We start from the raw sequence: 15,363 nt of genomic DNA, 5'->3' as shown, positions 1-15,363 counted from the left end.
GCCACTCATCACACCAAGAACCGGAGATGGCCAGTACACAAGGAAGGGCACGTCGGTCCCTGCTCAGCTTCTGAGCCGGCCTTTCCTGGAGGCCACTGGGTCCTGGGAGACTTGAGTTCTGCACCAACTTCCTGAGTTGCCCTTGATCAGCCGGGAACAGGGGGATGGCTGGGAGCACATCTGCAGCTGCAGGAAGAAGATGAGCTGCCCCAGGTGGCCGCCCTGTCAGCCTAGGCGCGGTCATCAGTTCCCACCCTTCCCAAGGATGCTGCAAAGGGTCCTGACCCCCGCAGAGGAATTCTGTCTGCAGGGTCTGGCTGGCCCATCCTGGAACCCCACCACCCATGGGATTGGGTGGGAAGGCGGAAGGATGTCTCCCTCCTCCCCTTGCAGAGGGGAGTCCTTACTAGATCTCCCGGGAGGGACCACTCAAGAAGGGCCGCGTAGCACAACTAAGGAACAGAAGACTCGGTGGGTTATAAAAGATAAATAAAAAATTTTTAAAAAAGGACATAAAGCTGGGAAAGGGGTATAGGGAAGGGTCTGGGAGGAGGAGAGTGGGGGATGGGCATAAGCAAAATATATTGAATACATGTATGAAATATTCAAAGAATAAATAATTTTTTTAAAAAATGCAAAACAAACACCTCCTAACATACTGTAGTCATACCAACCAGTAGAGAATTTTGCTCTACACACACACACACACACACACACACACACACACACACACCGTCATTAACACCCTCCCACTACCTGCCATCAGGACCTTCTCCCTCCAGTGTGGCTCAGCCCGGCTCTCTTGCCCTCAGCGGACCTCTGCCAGAGCTGTCTGTGAGCTCTCTCCCTGACATGGGGTGATCGGGTCCCACCAGCAAGCTCTGAGGCTTTCTGCCCTGTGCACCCCACCCCACAGCTTCAGTGAATCCTCTCAGATGTGGGCAGGATGGGATTCAGCCTCCTCCCCTGGCTACCAGAGAACTGCAGGAGGGTGGCTGTGCTCCTTTGCCCCAGCCTGGCCTCCTGCTCTGGCTGCTGGTCCCTGGGCAGGCCTTTCTCCGCATGAACTTTCGGGCTTTCTCTTGCACACGCAGGCACAGAGTGAGCTGATGAACTCGGGCTTGTACCTGGTGCTGCTGCTTCACCTGTACGAACAGAGGTTCGCAGAACTCATGACGCTCAACTACAGTCGGGCTTCCAGAGAGAGGGTAAGTCCAGCTACGGGAGGAGCCCGGCAACACAGCCCAGAACGCCATCTCCTGAAGTCCTCACGGTCACTTGACCAGGTCCAGGGCTGTCACTGTTAGGCCTAAGATTTAGTAGCTGCTAAGTGTATGTTCAGTGACCTCTGGCTGAAGGCAGGTATAATCACATCATTGCTTACTGTCAAATACAAACAGTAATTAAGTGGTCGTCGGTGGCCCTGTAAGTGAAAGAGTCTCTAGGGAGACCTGCCCTGCAAAATGGAGGTGTTCGAGAATGCTGCTGTTAAGGGTGTGCTCCGTGAGGGTGTGTGCTCTGCTCAAGCAAGGAGAATCTGTGCAAAAGCAGGGCATTCCACACCTGAGACCTAGTGAGCGGTTATACTCCGAGATGTCAGCTCTGCCTGCTGTTCTATACCCCAGTACGATATGCCTCTGTGTGTGTGTGTGTGTGTGTGTGTGTGTGTGTGTCTGAAGGATGCCATGGGTACAATATACCTCTGTATGTGTGTGTGCGTCCCTAAGGCTGCCAGGAAGTAACGGTGTTGATAATGACCCCACTTGGCAAATGACCATGTATGTACTGAATGGCTGTTCTTTAATAAGAGGGTGGGGCCGGCAATAATAGCACGGGATGAAGGGAGAAGCCTGGCCCTGCCACTTAGCAAAGTCAGCACTGACTGGACCTCTGACGGTTCAGCAGTTTGAGCCCTAGGGAACTTCCCACTTCATCAAATGGCTTCCTATGCCACATGAAACAAGAACCCCGTGAAGAAAGGGAAGGTGCCCAGTCATGCCAGGGGCTGAGGGCAATGCTAGTGTTGGGACTTCCAGGACACCCCTGGAGGCCTTGCTCTTGACCTCTGCTCCTGTTGGGGCCTGACAGGAGGGTGAGCCAGTGTGGCAGTAGACAAGCCACTGGTGGCGCTAGCGGTGACTTCAGTCGTTGGCCCTCCAAGCCCTGAACCCCTCTTTCTCTTTGCTCCCTTCTTTCTCCTTCTCTTACCCTGCCGCCTCTGCTTTTGTCTTCCTCGAGTGGATTCCCGACATCTCCCTACACCATCACTGCCGAAGGCTGGAGAGCAGCCATTCTCCATACTCTGTACACTACCCCTCCCACTAAAAGCCCTGGATGCAGGGCCAGGTGTGGTGGCGCAAGCCCCTAATCCCCACACCTGGGAGGCAGAGGCAGATGGAACCCTGAGTTCAAGGCCAGCCTGGTCTATGTGGTGAAGCCCCATTTCAACAACAAAACAGCAAAACCCACATTGGATTTGGAGGCTTGGGATGCAGCTCAGCTGGCCGAGTGCCTGTCTAGCTTCCATGAAGCAAAGCATTTGATCCCAGCACCACACACACGCAAGCCAGGACTGGTGACACGTGACAGCATTTGGGAGGCAGTGACAGGAGGGTCAGAAGTTCAAGGTCATCCTCTAGGTACCTAGCAAATTCAAGGCAGGCCCAGGATGTGCGGCCCTGTCTCAAAAGAGACAATGCTGAATTCAAACCGCTGGTCACAGGAATTGTAGACCTATTTATTTATTTATTTATTTATTTATTTATTTATTTATTTTTGTTCAGTTAAATTCTTCCCTCATACCCTGCGTGCTCAATGAAGACAACAGTCCAGGTTTTTGCCAACCTGTCTCCTGTCGTCACCCTCTCTGTGGTCCAGGCCTGCCTTCCTGAGCTTCCTCAGGGTCTGAATGGTGACATAAACCCTTCATAGAGATACTTAAAAAGGGTAGAAAAGAAAAAAAAAGGAAAAGTACTAGAAGCAGGAACTGGTCCTTTGTTAATATTTCTGTAACTTCATGGTCATGCTCCTGCATCTTTTAATGGACTTTTTAGTTCACATTGAACTTCAAAGCCTCAGGGTTGATGTGGGTTACCGATGGCCCTGGCGAGCCAGCAAACACGAGCAACATCAGCCAGCGGGGCTACAAAGCACACACGAGAATACAGACAGCACAGTCCCACGGATAAAAACCGAGGTCCTACAGCATTGCCACCCGGGAAACTCCTGGCCAGTCTGTTCTGGAAAAGGAGTGAGCTACGCCAGAGGTGTGCTGGGAACCAAAGCAGAAGGGTTAGAAGGGGGCAAGCAACTCTCTGCTCTCACCCTCAGCTCGCATATAACTTGGGAAACCCTGGAGCACGCCTCGCCCAGTCCCAGCACAAAGCAGTAAGGGTTATAAATAGCCAGCGAAGAAGAGGCTCCGACAGGGGCTGCAGAGAGGGCTCTTGCAGAGGGCCTGAACTCCGTTCCCAACACCAATACCAGGGGCTCACAAAGCCTGTAACTCCAGCATCTAGAAGATCCGCGCCCTCGCGCCCTCTTCTGGCCTTCATGGTTACTGCACTCACGTACACATGCCCACACCCAGACACACATACATGATTCAAAGGCTCTTTTTTTTCTAATCTTTTAAAAAAGAAACGTCTACATGAAAGCTGGAGGCAGTAAAAAGTGTCAAATCCACCTCTTACCATTTTTGTCTCAGGATTCCCAGAACCTGAGGGTAGCGTTTGCTAAAACAGAAGCACTGACCTGGAAAAGAAACCTCAGCCCTTTGCTAGCAGCATGGGAGGAGCCATTCCCATCAGGCTTCTTGTCTGTGTCTCACGAGAGACCTTATGACAGGCGCTGTCAGCCGCGGTGGCCGTCAATCATCCCTCACTCCAGCATGCACTCGCAATACCAGGGGCTGAGGTGGTTACTTTAACATTGTGATACAGCACATTTTAAAAAAAGAAAAAAAAAGTCAACACCTGAAGGAAGGATTTACTTTGGCTCACAGTTTGAGGGGACATGCATCGTCACAGCAGGAAAAGTGTATTAGCGCGACCAGCTTGGCTGTGGTGGTGGGATCATGAGGAGGCCCGCTCACATCTCAGCAAACCAGGGAGCATGGAGATGAATGCTGGTACTCACTCAACTGGATCTCTCTCTCTCTCTCTCTCTCTCTCTCTCTCTCTCTCTCTCCAGAACTTTCTGTGTATTCCCAGCTGGCCTGGAACTCAATATGTAGACCAACCAGGCTGGCTTTTGGCCTCACAGATATGTCTGCTTCTCCCACCTCAAGTGCTGGGAGTAAAGGTGTGTGCCACCATGCCTGGGTTCTCCTTTTCTTCTTCTTTATTTAGTCCTGGACAGCAGCCCATGGGATGGCTCCACTCACAGACACACCCACGTGTGCCTCATTAATGCCCTATGTGCTCCTCCTCCTCCTCCTCCTCCTCCTCCTTGGTTTGTCGAGACAGGGTTTCACCGTAGCTTTGGAGCCTGTCCTGGAACTCACTTTGTAGACCAGGCTGGCCTTGAACCCACAGAGATCCGCCTCTCTCTGCCTCTCTCTGCGTGCGCCACCACCACCCGGCTCCCTATGTGCTTCTTAATGTGATCAAGCTGACAACGGCAGTTACCTTTCAAGATGGAACTCAATCAAAGAAAGTGACTATACGACTTGATGTGATACCATGATGTCCCCTTTCTTTGAGGAGCTTACAGTTGAGAAACAAGATTCACATATTTACAAAACCAAAATAATAATAATAACAATAACTGGAAAACAGCATATGAGTAGAAGAACCCACAGGTCCAGTGAGCACAGACAGGCTGTGAAATAAATACCACACCTTCCCTAGTTGGGACTTGGTGGGTTTTCAAAGGTCCCAGCAACAGACAGTCTCCTCATTGAGTTTCTGTGCTGTTTGAAGATAAAACAAAGCCTCTGGACCTGCCTCTCATTGAGACATAGGGTGATTCGTGTCTGACTGGAGAGCGTGCACTGGGCACTATGGATTCCAGGGACATTGGGTGCCAAACAAAATGGTGGTGTGTGCGTGTGGGGAGTGGGGGTGGGGATGAGCTATGGTCATTCTTTATTAACTTAAGCATGGAACCACAGTTCTGCAGTGCCTGGAAAATGTCTGGTGCACAAGAAATGCTCAGACGGGCTTCAGTGTCAAGGAATCCCTGAATCAAATCTCTTTCTTTCACGGAGCAAATCTTGAGTGTCGTTTTAGAGAAAGGGACAGTACAAATCTGTAGAGAGAATTCAAAGCATACTCATTTATCCTGCACACCTACTGTATGCTGGGCTTTAAATCATATCCTGGGAATGCAGAGGTGATGAAGACAAATGCTGCCATATTGGTCTGGGCATCTGCAGAGAGAACGGTGAGGCTGGAGATAGGGCTCAGCCCTGGAGTCTTGCTCTTGCAGAGGACTAAGTGTGGTTACCAGCGTAACCTGTAACTCCAGCTCCAGAGGATCTAACACCCTCTTCTGGTTTCCAAGAGCACCTGAATTCATGTGCACAGATACACGCGCGCGCGCGCACACACACACACACACACACATACACACAATTTAAAAATAAAACAAATCTTTAACTTAATTGAGAGCACACATGTGTGACCAAGGGGATCCCAAACCCATTTGTACTGTGATAGAAAACGGAGCTGGAGGAAGTGCAGGATGGGGAGATGAGATGAGGTGCTCTCATTCCCTCCTCCAGGGCAGAGCTCGGCCAGGCTCTTCAGTGCTGCTGCTGGAGAAGCCCCGCCTTTGATCCGGCAGGGGGTTTGTCCTTTGCCCTCAATCCTTGCTATTGGACAATGTTGCTGCCATGATGGCTTTGGTCAGCTGATCGGCAAGGGAGGTGATGCTCACACTGAATCTTGGAGAGTGGCAGATGGACTAGGGTGGGTGCTGAGGAACCTGTACTCCACACAGAAGATATCGCGCCATGGAGATGCGTAAAACGCCACACATTCAGGCTGCCGAGAAGGTTCATGGCAGAGGCTGGCAGGAAGTGAGCCCGAGGTGTAGGCAGGGTGCTGGCTGGAAGGCTGGGGTGTGGCTCTGGAGGCTACTGGACCGCTTCCAGCCTGGGATTGACAAACAAGGACATTCTGGTATTTGAGTGATAAGGGCAGTAGACACCTGGAGGGGAGGTTGGAAGAGCCAGCTTGTGGCTGTTGCAGTGGTGTGAAGAGATAAGGGCCCAGCGTGGAGCATGGATGATAATTACCCTGCCCCCGGCGTGTGCGCGTGTGTGCGTGTGTGTGTGTGTGTGTGTGTGCCTATGCATACGTGCATGAGTGTGTAGAGGACCAGTGGAAGGAGGCACTGATATTAGTCCATGAAGGTGCCTGACAGCCAGCTGGCCCTTCCTTTCCTCGTGTCAGGTGCCTGTGGTGGGAGCATCTCCAGGGACCACTGGCTTTTGCTGCCTAGTTCACCCTCTAGTCTGATGGGCACTTCATACCCACATGGGATGCTCCATCATCTAGGGTCAGCTCCCCCAGAACCCCCTTCATGACGTGCCTCCTGGTCTGATTCTTGTCTCTGGTTATTGGTGTCTTCAGGAGAGAATGCCCTTCTTCGTCCTCTGCCCCAGGTGTGCTGTTAATAGTCAAAATGCCAGGCTAGTGGCAGAAGTCAGGGAGCACAGTGACCGGCTTAGGAGGCAGGTAGGGCGCCATGGGTCCATTCCTGCCTCAGTGGGCCATCCCCATTTACATTATATCTCTTGCCTCAAGGGGTCAAATCTGCCCAAAACATGGGAAGCCCAGGTTTGACCCTTTGACCTCTGCTCACCAGGACAGGGATCCCTAGTGTCGTGTGAGGGCTGATAGACATGAGCACCTGGCACAGAATCTCGAGGCAGGGTGAGGTCCCCCAGTGGCCCAGAGCATGTGGCCCTGGAGGTTAGCACAGTCCTGATGTATAATTCAGAGAGCCAGGACCTGCTACTGTAGACGAAATCCTGTCTCTCCCCTGGCCTCCCTTGGGCACAGACAAGAGCCTGTGGACAACCTCCGCCCAGGCCAGGGAGTTGGCCAGTAACAGTGTCCAGCACCCCTTGTTTTGTCCCAGTCTGTCACAAAGTCCCTGTTCTTCCCAGGGGGAAATAGCACCAGACCCTATACAACAGGGCCCACAGCCTTGCAGCCTGGCACAATGGGCTCCCATGGAGCACACAGCGTTTCTTATTGTGGCATAAAATGCCATAAAGTCAGAACAAAGAGAGCCCAGGGCCTGGATGGGTCGGCAGCTTCCTGCCAGGCAGAGAATACAAGCGATTGTTTAAAAGCCAGTGGTGAGGCCAGCGGCCAATTAGCACAGCCTGGAAACTGTGCCGGGACCATCAGAAAGGGATTCTGCTATTCAGATCAATTGCTAAAAGGAAGCAAGTCTGTTCACACTGCCAAATATAGAAGCCCCGAAACAGCAAAGGTGACCCGGGTTATCGCTGTGCTGTCCTCGGGACAAGCTGAGCTCCACCAGTGCAGAATACCAGCCTGGTCCTGAGCACCTTAGTGAGAGAGGCAGGGAGCCCTAGGGCATTCTGAGGCCAGGGAGTTGTGCATCTGTTCACAATTGCATTGTAAAAACAATTCATGTCTCATTGTCTTCTCTCTCTTAGTTGTCAAGAAATTACCCACAACCCAGACCGGAAGAAAATGAAAGTAGGTTTGGGGGTCCATCCTGTCCTGCCCCCTTTAAGGGTGTCTGCTAAGCCATTTCTGTTCCTGTGTTGAGCCCAATGCTGTGGAAGGAAGTCATGACCACCACCCAGAGGCAAAAATAACACCACAAAGCTTGGGAAACGCTAGCCTTCACTAACAATCAATCAGGAAGGCTGGATGTGGAACAGATAAGAATTTTAATTCATCCTGAAGCCAAGGAAAAGGGTCAGCTAGGAGGAAGGAGTGTTTTCCTCCACAGGATCCTGTGCCACTCAGCATTTGATGAGGTTTTCTGGGTTTGTTTTTGTTTTTGTTTCCTGCCAGGATCCTGTCTGGGATTTTCCTTCCCAGATCCTAAAAGCAGGCTGCTTAGCCATTACTAGGCCAGCGTTTTTGATTGGATTTCTGATGTCATTGAGTACCATCAAGCAGGTCTGTTGGATTTCGAGGTTGGACAAAGCCAACAGGTCTCCTGTCTCCTTCAGACAGGTTCCTTATTCCATAGAAAGTCTCCCTAGAGAAGACGAGTCTAATTAAAGCAGGGGGCGCTGAGGCAAGCCTTAAGACTCTATCCACAGAGAAAGTGTCGCATGGATGTGACAACTGCATTTCTCTGGGTTCTCGGAGGAGAAATTTTACCACAGCCTACCCTGCCCAAAAGCTTAGGAGAGTGACTCCCACGCTGACATCAACAATCTCGAGAACTTACCCTAAACACAGATTCCTGGGCCCTCCCACAGACTCCACTCCAGCGATGGGGTGGGGCTCTGGAATGTGTCTTTCACGCACAGCCCACGGACAGGATTGATGCAGCCCATTGCAGGGATGCTTTGTGGGCCCCTTCCCCGCGCCCCCCCCCCCAAATAAATACCTGACCAGAAGAGACATTGCACCAGTCTAGAGCTCCCAGGGTGGGGCTCCGACTGCAACCCTAGAGAAGCCAGCTTGCTATTCAGGGCACGCAGTCCTAGGGAGCCAGGCTCACTGTGCTCAGAGATGGGAAAGGCCCTTTCTTCTCTATACAAAAGGAGCTGCTGGAGCCCCAATACCCGCGCGATTGCGGGGTCCAAATCAGCTTGACCGACGGCCTGGAAGCCCCAGGAGTGAAGCCCCAGGATCGCTCAAGCAGTCGTCCCCAGACCCCAGCTTGCTGCCTGGGTGCAGCAGGGTGCGGTGTCTAAAAGACCTTTGTGTGCCGCCCGCACGCACCGCCTCCTGAGGACCGCACCTCGGCCAGGCGTCCGCACACGGGTTACCGGCGTGGCCTCGGCGAGGCTCTTGTGCTCATACAGGGATGAGACAGGCTGTGGGGCTTGGTCCCCAGCTGGGAGACCTGCAGACGGTCCTGTCGCCCGGGGCCCCGCCCCGCCTTGGAGGCGCCCGCAGCGCTACCCGGTTCGGAACCTGTGAGGCCGGGCGCGTCCGAGAAGGTTCGGCTGGGCAGGGGCGCCCCCTAGTGCCCCTTGCCGACCGCTGTATCCTGCAGCCGCGGAGGGCTCCCCCAGACCCAGGGTCTGTGCACTGATTAGGACCAGAAGAGCTGCCCTGGCTTCTAAACTTGCTTCACAGGAGGCTGCTCTCCCTAGGGGATGTTTAGAAAGGAATATTGACCGGTGTGGTGGCCCATGCAGTTTGCCGCGAGTTCTAGGCCAGCCAGCATTGTATAGTGAGGTTCAGGGCGTTTGTCTCAACCACTAACAGCAAAAATAAGTCTCCACCGAGAGGGAAGGGGATTTGCTTCTCTCTCCGTTGTTCCCGTGCAGATGGTCCCTCTGATTGTCTGCCACTCATTCTCTATCTCAGTTGGGAGCTGGCCCATCTCCAGAATCGACCATTCGCAGGCAGGACCTAGGGCGGCCGGTTCTTTCCTGGAAATACAGGCCAGGTTCCTTCTACCTGCCCCTAGTCCTGTCACTCCCCAAATACTGGAGGAAGGTAGCTAGTCCAGGCTGTGCAGAGCCCAGGACAAAGAGACCAACATGCTGTCCTCAATGATTGACCACTGGCAGCCCTTACCCTGTCTCTGTGCCAAAGCTACTATCAAGACAAATGTCAGGCATGAGAAGCAGAGCCAGAGGAGGCCAGCCCTCACCCTTGGCCACACACTTCTTCTTTGGCCCCCACAGGCAGGCGTGACTAACCTGGTTGGCAGCATTTGGTTACCATGGCCTGCCAGCACTGAGTCATGGCTGTGACCTGCCACCCCAGTTCAGTTCAGGTAAACACAGAAGGACAGGACAAAACATCAGGCACAGAGGGTGGCACAGAGGGTGCCAGCTGCCTTGTGGCCCTGTGGTGCCCATGCCAGCCTTCTTCCTGGGTACCTTTCACTGAACCAAAGACCAGCCCCCTCCCCAGTAACACTGAGGTGCGGGCATTCAGGCAGATTCTTAGATGTGTGAGCCAACCTGTTCTAGGGCTCCTGACCCAGCTTCTCCGACAGCTGCATCCCAGCTGGCACAAATGACCATGACCATAGCCAAGACTAAGGCCAGGAAGAGACCGCGTCACCTGCTGATATGCATAAAGGTGATGAGCGGGAACACAGACAAGCCAACTGGTGCAGCATGGGTAAGGGAAGCTGGGGCGGCCTTGAGACCAGAAGCAGTGATAAGAAGGTCCAGGTATGCATGGCAAAGTGCCATTCCTCCTGTCCCTTGCTGGCACTGCTTCAACTGTGATAAGGTTTTTTCCCATATTCTTGGAATGCTTCCTCAAACCAAGACCAAAAGAAGCATCTAGAAGAAGGGTTTCCCCCAGAATAAGGGAGCCCTTCGCCTGACCTATTTGCTGTACTTGGACCTTTTGGCCACTCCCTCCCAATGCCACCCTGCCCTGTTCCTTGCCATCACACCCCCACACTCCCGATCACATTAAGCAGTAGAGTTAACTTGGAAACCTCGTCCCGAGAAAAGGCAAAGGCTCTGCCAGCTCTTCAGCCTACAAGCGTTATCACCAGACTGGCTGGCAGAGACGGCTGAAATAGATTCATAAAGCAGCCTGCCGTTCAGCTGCCCCTGACCCAGCTGGAGCCCTGGTGCAGCCGTCCTGGAGATTCCCCAGCCCCGGATTAAAGTGTCTGTTCCCCCATTCTGTTCCATATTCCATTTCCGTGTGTGTGGCTGGCCCCTGGGGCCAGGGTAGGAGAAGGAAGGGCGGTGGTGCCATGGCCCGTGTGGCAGATCCTGAAGTCTGCTGTGGCCCTGGAGCCTGAGAGATGGCCTTGCTTTCTAGGTTCCGAGACGGGAGACGGTAATGAAAGCAGTGTTTACCCGGGCCGGGTCATCTAGGAGGGAGCTGGTCATGGAGCTCAACAGAGACCCCTCCACCCAGAAGCCCTTCCTGTGCCCCCCTGTGCCTCCCTTCTTCCCTCCTCTTTACTGAAACTGAAGCCAGTGTGCTCATAGATACCGTTCTCACCTGCGCCACTCCGTTCAGGGGCAGCCACAGGGACTAACCTCGTCCCAGCTAAGACAAGCAAAACTGCCAAGTCCCGAGTGGGCTTCCCTGTTGCTGCCCCTCAGCCCAGCAGCCCAAGTGGACCCGGCAACTCTAGCAGCCCAACCGCCTGGGCTCCTACTGCTGAGGGTCCCTATTCAGGCCTCAGCCCACCCTGCGTGGAGTGGAGCCTTGCGTTCAGTAAACTGACTTTATTCTCCCATTCTGTGCTGTGTTTATTTCCCTCCAAGGCTGACAGTCTTGAGCCACACCTCACCACCCACCCCACCTTGTTTCTGTTTGCTGCCCACCACCAGAAGCTGACACATCTCAGGCTCCCATGGGCTGGGGCAAGCTGGATCCCATTTAGGATCAGTTGTGGGTGTGGACTCTGTGATCTTTCTCCTCATTGCATCTAAGGAATCAAAGACCAATGAGACTTGGGGTGATTTAAAAAGAAAATCAGAGATGGGTAGGGGGAAATTGTGTGTGGTGCTGGAGGGCATGAAGAAAATATGAGATGGCCAGCTGAGCCTGGAGGTACATTCCTGCAGTCTCAGCACTGGGGCGGGAGGGTTGTAAATTGGCGACCAGCTTAGGCTATTTATATATAGCAAGACCTAATCTCAAAAATCTAGAGAGAAAACCAGACAAAAACAGGCTTTAAAAAGAAATGGTGGAAAGGAGAGTGTGCCATTCAAAGATGCGAGCTAAGTGAAAGAAACCACATCCTGAAGACTTCTCAGTCTGTGATTTCTAGGAAACGCAAAACTACAGAGACAGGAAGCCGATCTGTGAACTCCGGGAGATGAAAAGGAAGTTAGAGGCGAGGAAGGTGTCAGAGAGTGGTCCCGTGATGACAGTTACAGAAGTGGACAAATTCGCTGAAGTTTGTTGAACTGCCCGTTTGCCGAGTGGGGGAGCGTGACAGCCCCATTAGGACAGGTGTGCATCCCTAAATGTCCTCAAAAATAGGAGACAGGCCAGGAAAAGGAGGAGGAAAAAGAGAAAGTTAGATGAAGAGACACGAGGATTGGGGATAGAACCACTGGGTTCATCGTCTGCACCACATGAGTGATGTGTGATTATGCTTGTCTGTGAGCCCAGCATTCAGGAGGCAGGGGCAGGACCAGAAGGTCAAAGTCATCCTTATTACTTAGTTTGAAGTCAGCCTGGGCTACGTAAGACCCTGTCAAAAAACAGACAGTCAGGAGAGAACAGTCTGGAAACGAGAATAAAGTGTAAATACACACGTGTGTGTTTGTACATACATGTGCATCTGTGGAATAGCACCATAATGTACCCATCACTTATTGTCTGCTTGTTTTTTTGAAATAGGGTTTCTCTGTAGCTTTGGAGCCTATCTTGGAACTAGCTCTGTAGACCAGGCTGGCTGCAAACTCAGAGATCCACCTGCCTCTACTTCCCAAGTGCTGGGATTAAAGCTGTGCACTACCCTGCCTGGCCCATCATTTATTTTTAATTTTTTAGATTTATTTTAATTCTATGAGTGTTTTGCTTGCATGCATGTATTGTGTACCACGTGTGTACCACATGTGTGCTGGTGCCTGCCGAGGCAGAACAAGACAACCAATCCCTTGGGACTAGAGTTATAGACAGTAGTGAGCCTCCATGTGGATGCTGAGAATCAAATCCCAGTCCTCTGCAAAAGCAACAAACACTCTTAACTGCTGAGCCAGCTCTTCATATCTAAGTAAGTAATATTTGGAAAAAATTGTTTGAATGATAGGTGTGGTCATTTGGATTCATATGTTTGATCGTTTGACCCATAGGCAGTCGCACTATTAAGAGGTGTGGCCTTCTTGGAGTGGGTGTAGCCTTATTGGAGGAAGTGTGTTCCTTTTGGGGTGCACTTTGAGGTCTCATATGCTCAAGCTATACCCAATGTGGTACACAGTCTCCTTCCGCTGCCTGTGGATCAAGATGTAGAATTCTCAGCTCCTTCTCCATGTCCCACCTTGATGATAATGGACTAAACCACTGAATCGTAAGCCAGTCCCAGTTAAATCTTTTCATTTATAAGAGTTGCTGTGATCATGGTGTCTCTACACAGCAATAAAACCCAAACTAAAACAATAGGTTCATGGTGGTATTGTCATAAATAAACAAAACTTCGATCAAACAAATGTCTTCTTGGCTGGTTCCCAGCCTGGCTATCTCCTGGGGGCTCTTGACATGCAGCCTAGAGATGAATAATGGGAGCAATGATGTTTTAGGAAAACCAGTCCAGGCTCCCTAAATTCTGACCCATTCCTCTGATGCGTTCCGTTTAAACAAAGTGATAGAACCCCTGGGAATAAATGGCTCAGCCAAGCGGCGAAGACCCCACATCAGAGGCAAAGATGAGCATCTTTGCTCGTTAATATAGCCTAGACAAACCCACCGAAGTTGACAGTAGCTCCACGACCTAAACAAAGTGCAAGGCTCCGAGTGCTTAGGTTCGTGCATGGAGCTCCGAGCTGCACAGAGAAACGGGCCTTTTAAGGTTGAGTGAGGATTTGTCTAAGAACTGGTACTGAGAACCATGGAGGAGGGCACAGGCATGCTTTAAAACAAACTAGATAAGGGTTAGAGAGACAGCTCAGTGGTTGAGTGCTAGCTGCCTGCCTGGAGGACCTGAATTCCCAGCACCAACCATCTGTGACGCCAGTTCCAGGCTATCCGATGTTCTCTTCCAGAGTCTGCTGGCCTCTGTGGGTACCAGCCATGCATGTGGTACACGAACATATGTGCAGGCAAAGCACCCATATACATTTTTTTAAGGTCCTGGAAGAGAGAAGAGATAACAGAAGGAATTTTTGGTAGCTTGTGGAGTCCAGGAAAGGGGAACTAAAAAGAATGAGAAGGCCGTTGAGCAGGGAGAACACATGTACTAGCAATTACTTAACACATCTGAGGGAAAGCAGACTGTACGGAACACTACATGGAAGACTATATAATACATCTTATACAAGGGACTTGGGCATCCTTGGATACAGATAGCAGCAGCAGGGCCTGGAACAGCAAGGGAAGAGCGTGCTTATTATTCTGTTGTCCTTACCATGGAGGACACCATGCGTGTTCCCCGGACTCCAGGGAGGGAACCACAGCGTAAATCTGTAGACAAGAACTGGGAAGCACAGTAGCAGAGGGCCAGGTGTCCCCACACTGCTCAGCTAGACACCCCACAGATCTCAGAGGTGTCTGGAAGTGAGAAAGACAACATGGATGGGACTGGAAAAGAATCACTGACTGGGATCCCCAGAAAAGGCTAAATCTGAAGTCTTCTACCAGCTGATAAAAGAGACCAGTATTTGACCCTCTGAATACATAGCCTTGAACCCTGACGCCACACTGACCATAAACAGCCTGCCAGTGACTCCCTCCTCTCTCTAGTGTTGGTAACTGCTTGTTTTCCACACCAGGAAGGTGAGGATCTGTCCCCTCCCCCTGGATGAAATTCATTCTGAAGGGAGATGGCCTTTCCCTGGGGCCCCTTGGCAGTACCCTCCGGAGGAAACTTGGGCCTGCAGGAATGCTGAGCACTTTTATCTCAGGCCCGTCCCCCAGCCCCCTCTTCAGCTCCTTCGTTCCCTTACCATCTTCCTTGCTAGTCTCCCCCACGGTGCTGGTTCTTTACCTTGTGTCTGCCAGAGTTTCCTGCCCCACTGCTCCAGGCAGCTTGGCCAGGTTTGGGCAGTTCTGTTCCAGGATAGCCATGTGGTGAGGCTGGCTGGCTCCTCGCCCCTGCGGCCTCAGAGAGCTGCCCACTGGGCCAGTCCAGCTCTGCCAGGGTACCTGGGAGGACGTCATTTCTGACGACTGGGGGATGCTGTTCTCTGGAGAGCCGCCCTGTCTGCCCGTTCATCCATGGATCCGTTGAGCTGTTACAGAATGTGCAGGTGGCCAAAGCTGGACCAGTCCAGGCCTTCGAGTGTTTGGTAGACAATGCCCTTCGCCCAGGCCTGGGACAGGTCTTGGGACATCTGCCACACAGGAGGCTCAGCAAAGAGCCTGACACATAGAGGAGACACTTGATGTTTATTGAACTGAATCCCGCCAGAAGATAGGAGACTGTCACATGCTCCAGAATAAGAACCTGCGTTCCAGAGGGCAAGGAGCCAGGCCCAGAGCTTTCTTCCTGATCCTTCAGAGAACTACAGGAACACTCTAACTCGCCAATGGGCAGACAGGGCCATCAGGAGGGAGGCTTAGAACATGGTGTCTTGGGAGCCCTAGGGCC

The 15,363-nt window shown here is 52.1% G+C and overlaps 1 protein-coding gene across 1 annotated transcript in view; it reads left to right on the top strand.

Moving 5' to 3' along the window:
• The window catches only part of Marchf10 (membrane associated ring-CH-type finger 10), a 92,749-nt gene extending 81,472 nt beyond the window's left edge, over positions 1–11,277 (top strand). The window contains exons 9-11 of the mRNA XM_057773331.1: positions 1,095–1,208; positions 7,640–7,682; positions 10,917–11,277. Coding sequence (XP_057629314.1) covers positions 1,095–1,208; positions 7,640–7,682; positions 10,917–10,972 — 213 coding nt within the window. The 3' untranslated portion in view covers positions 10,973–11,277. The remainder of the gene's footprint in view (positions 1–1,094; positions 1,209–7,639; positions 7,683–10,916) is intronic.
• Positions 11,278–15,363: the final 4,086 nt, after the last annotated feature.

Source organism: Chionomys nivalis, chromosome 7 (genome assembly GCF_950005125.1).
Source record: "Chionomys nivalis chromosome 7, mChiNiv1.1, whole genome shotgun sequence".
NCBI classification, from domain to species: Eukaryota; Metazoa; Chordata; class Mammalia; order Rodentia; family Cricetidae; genus Chionomys; species Chionomys nivalis.
This window is presented reverse-complemented; position numbering and strand designations above follow the sequence as displayed.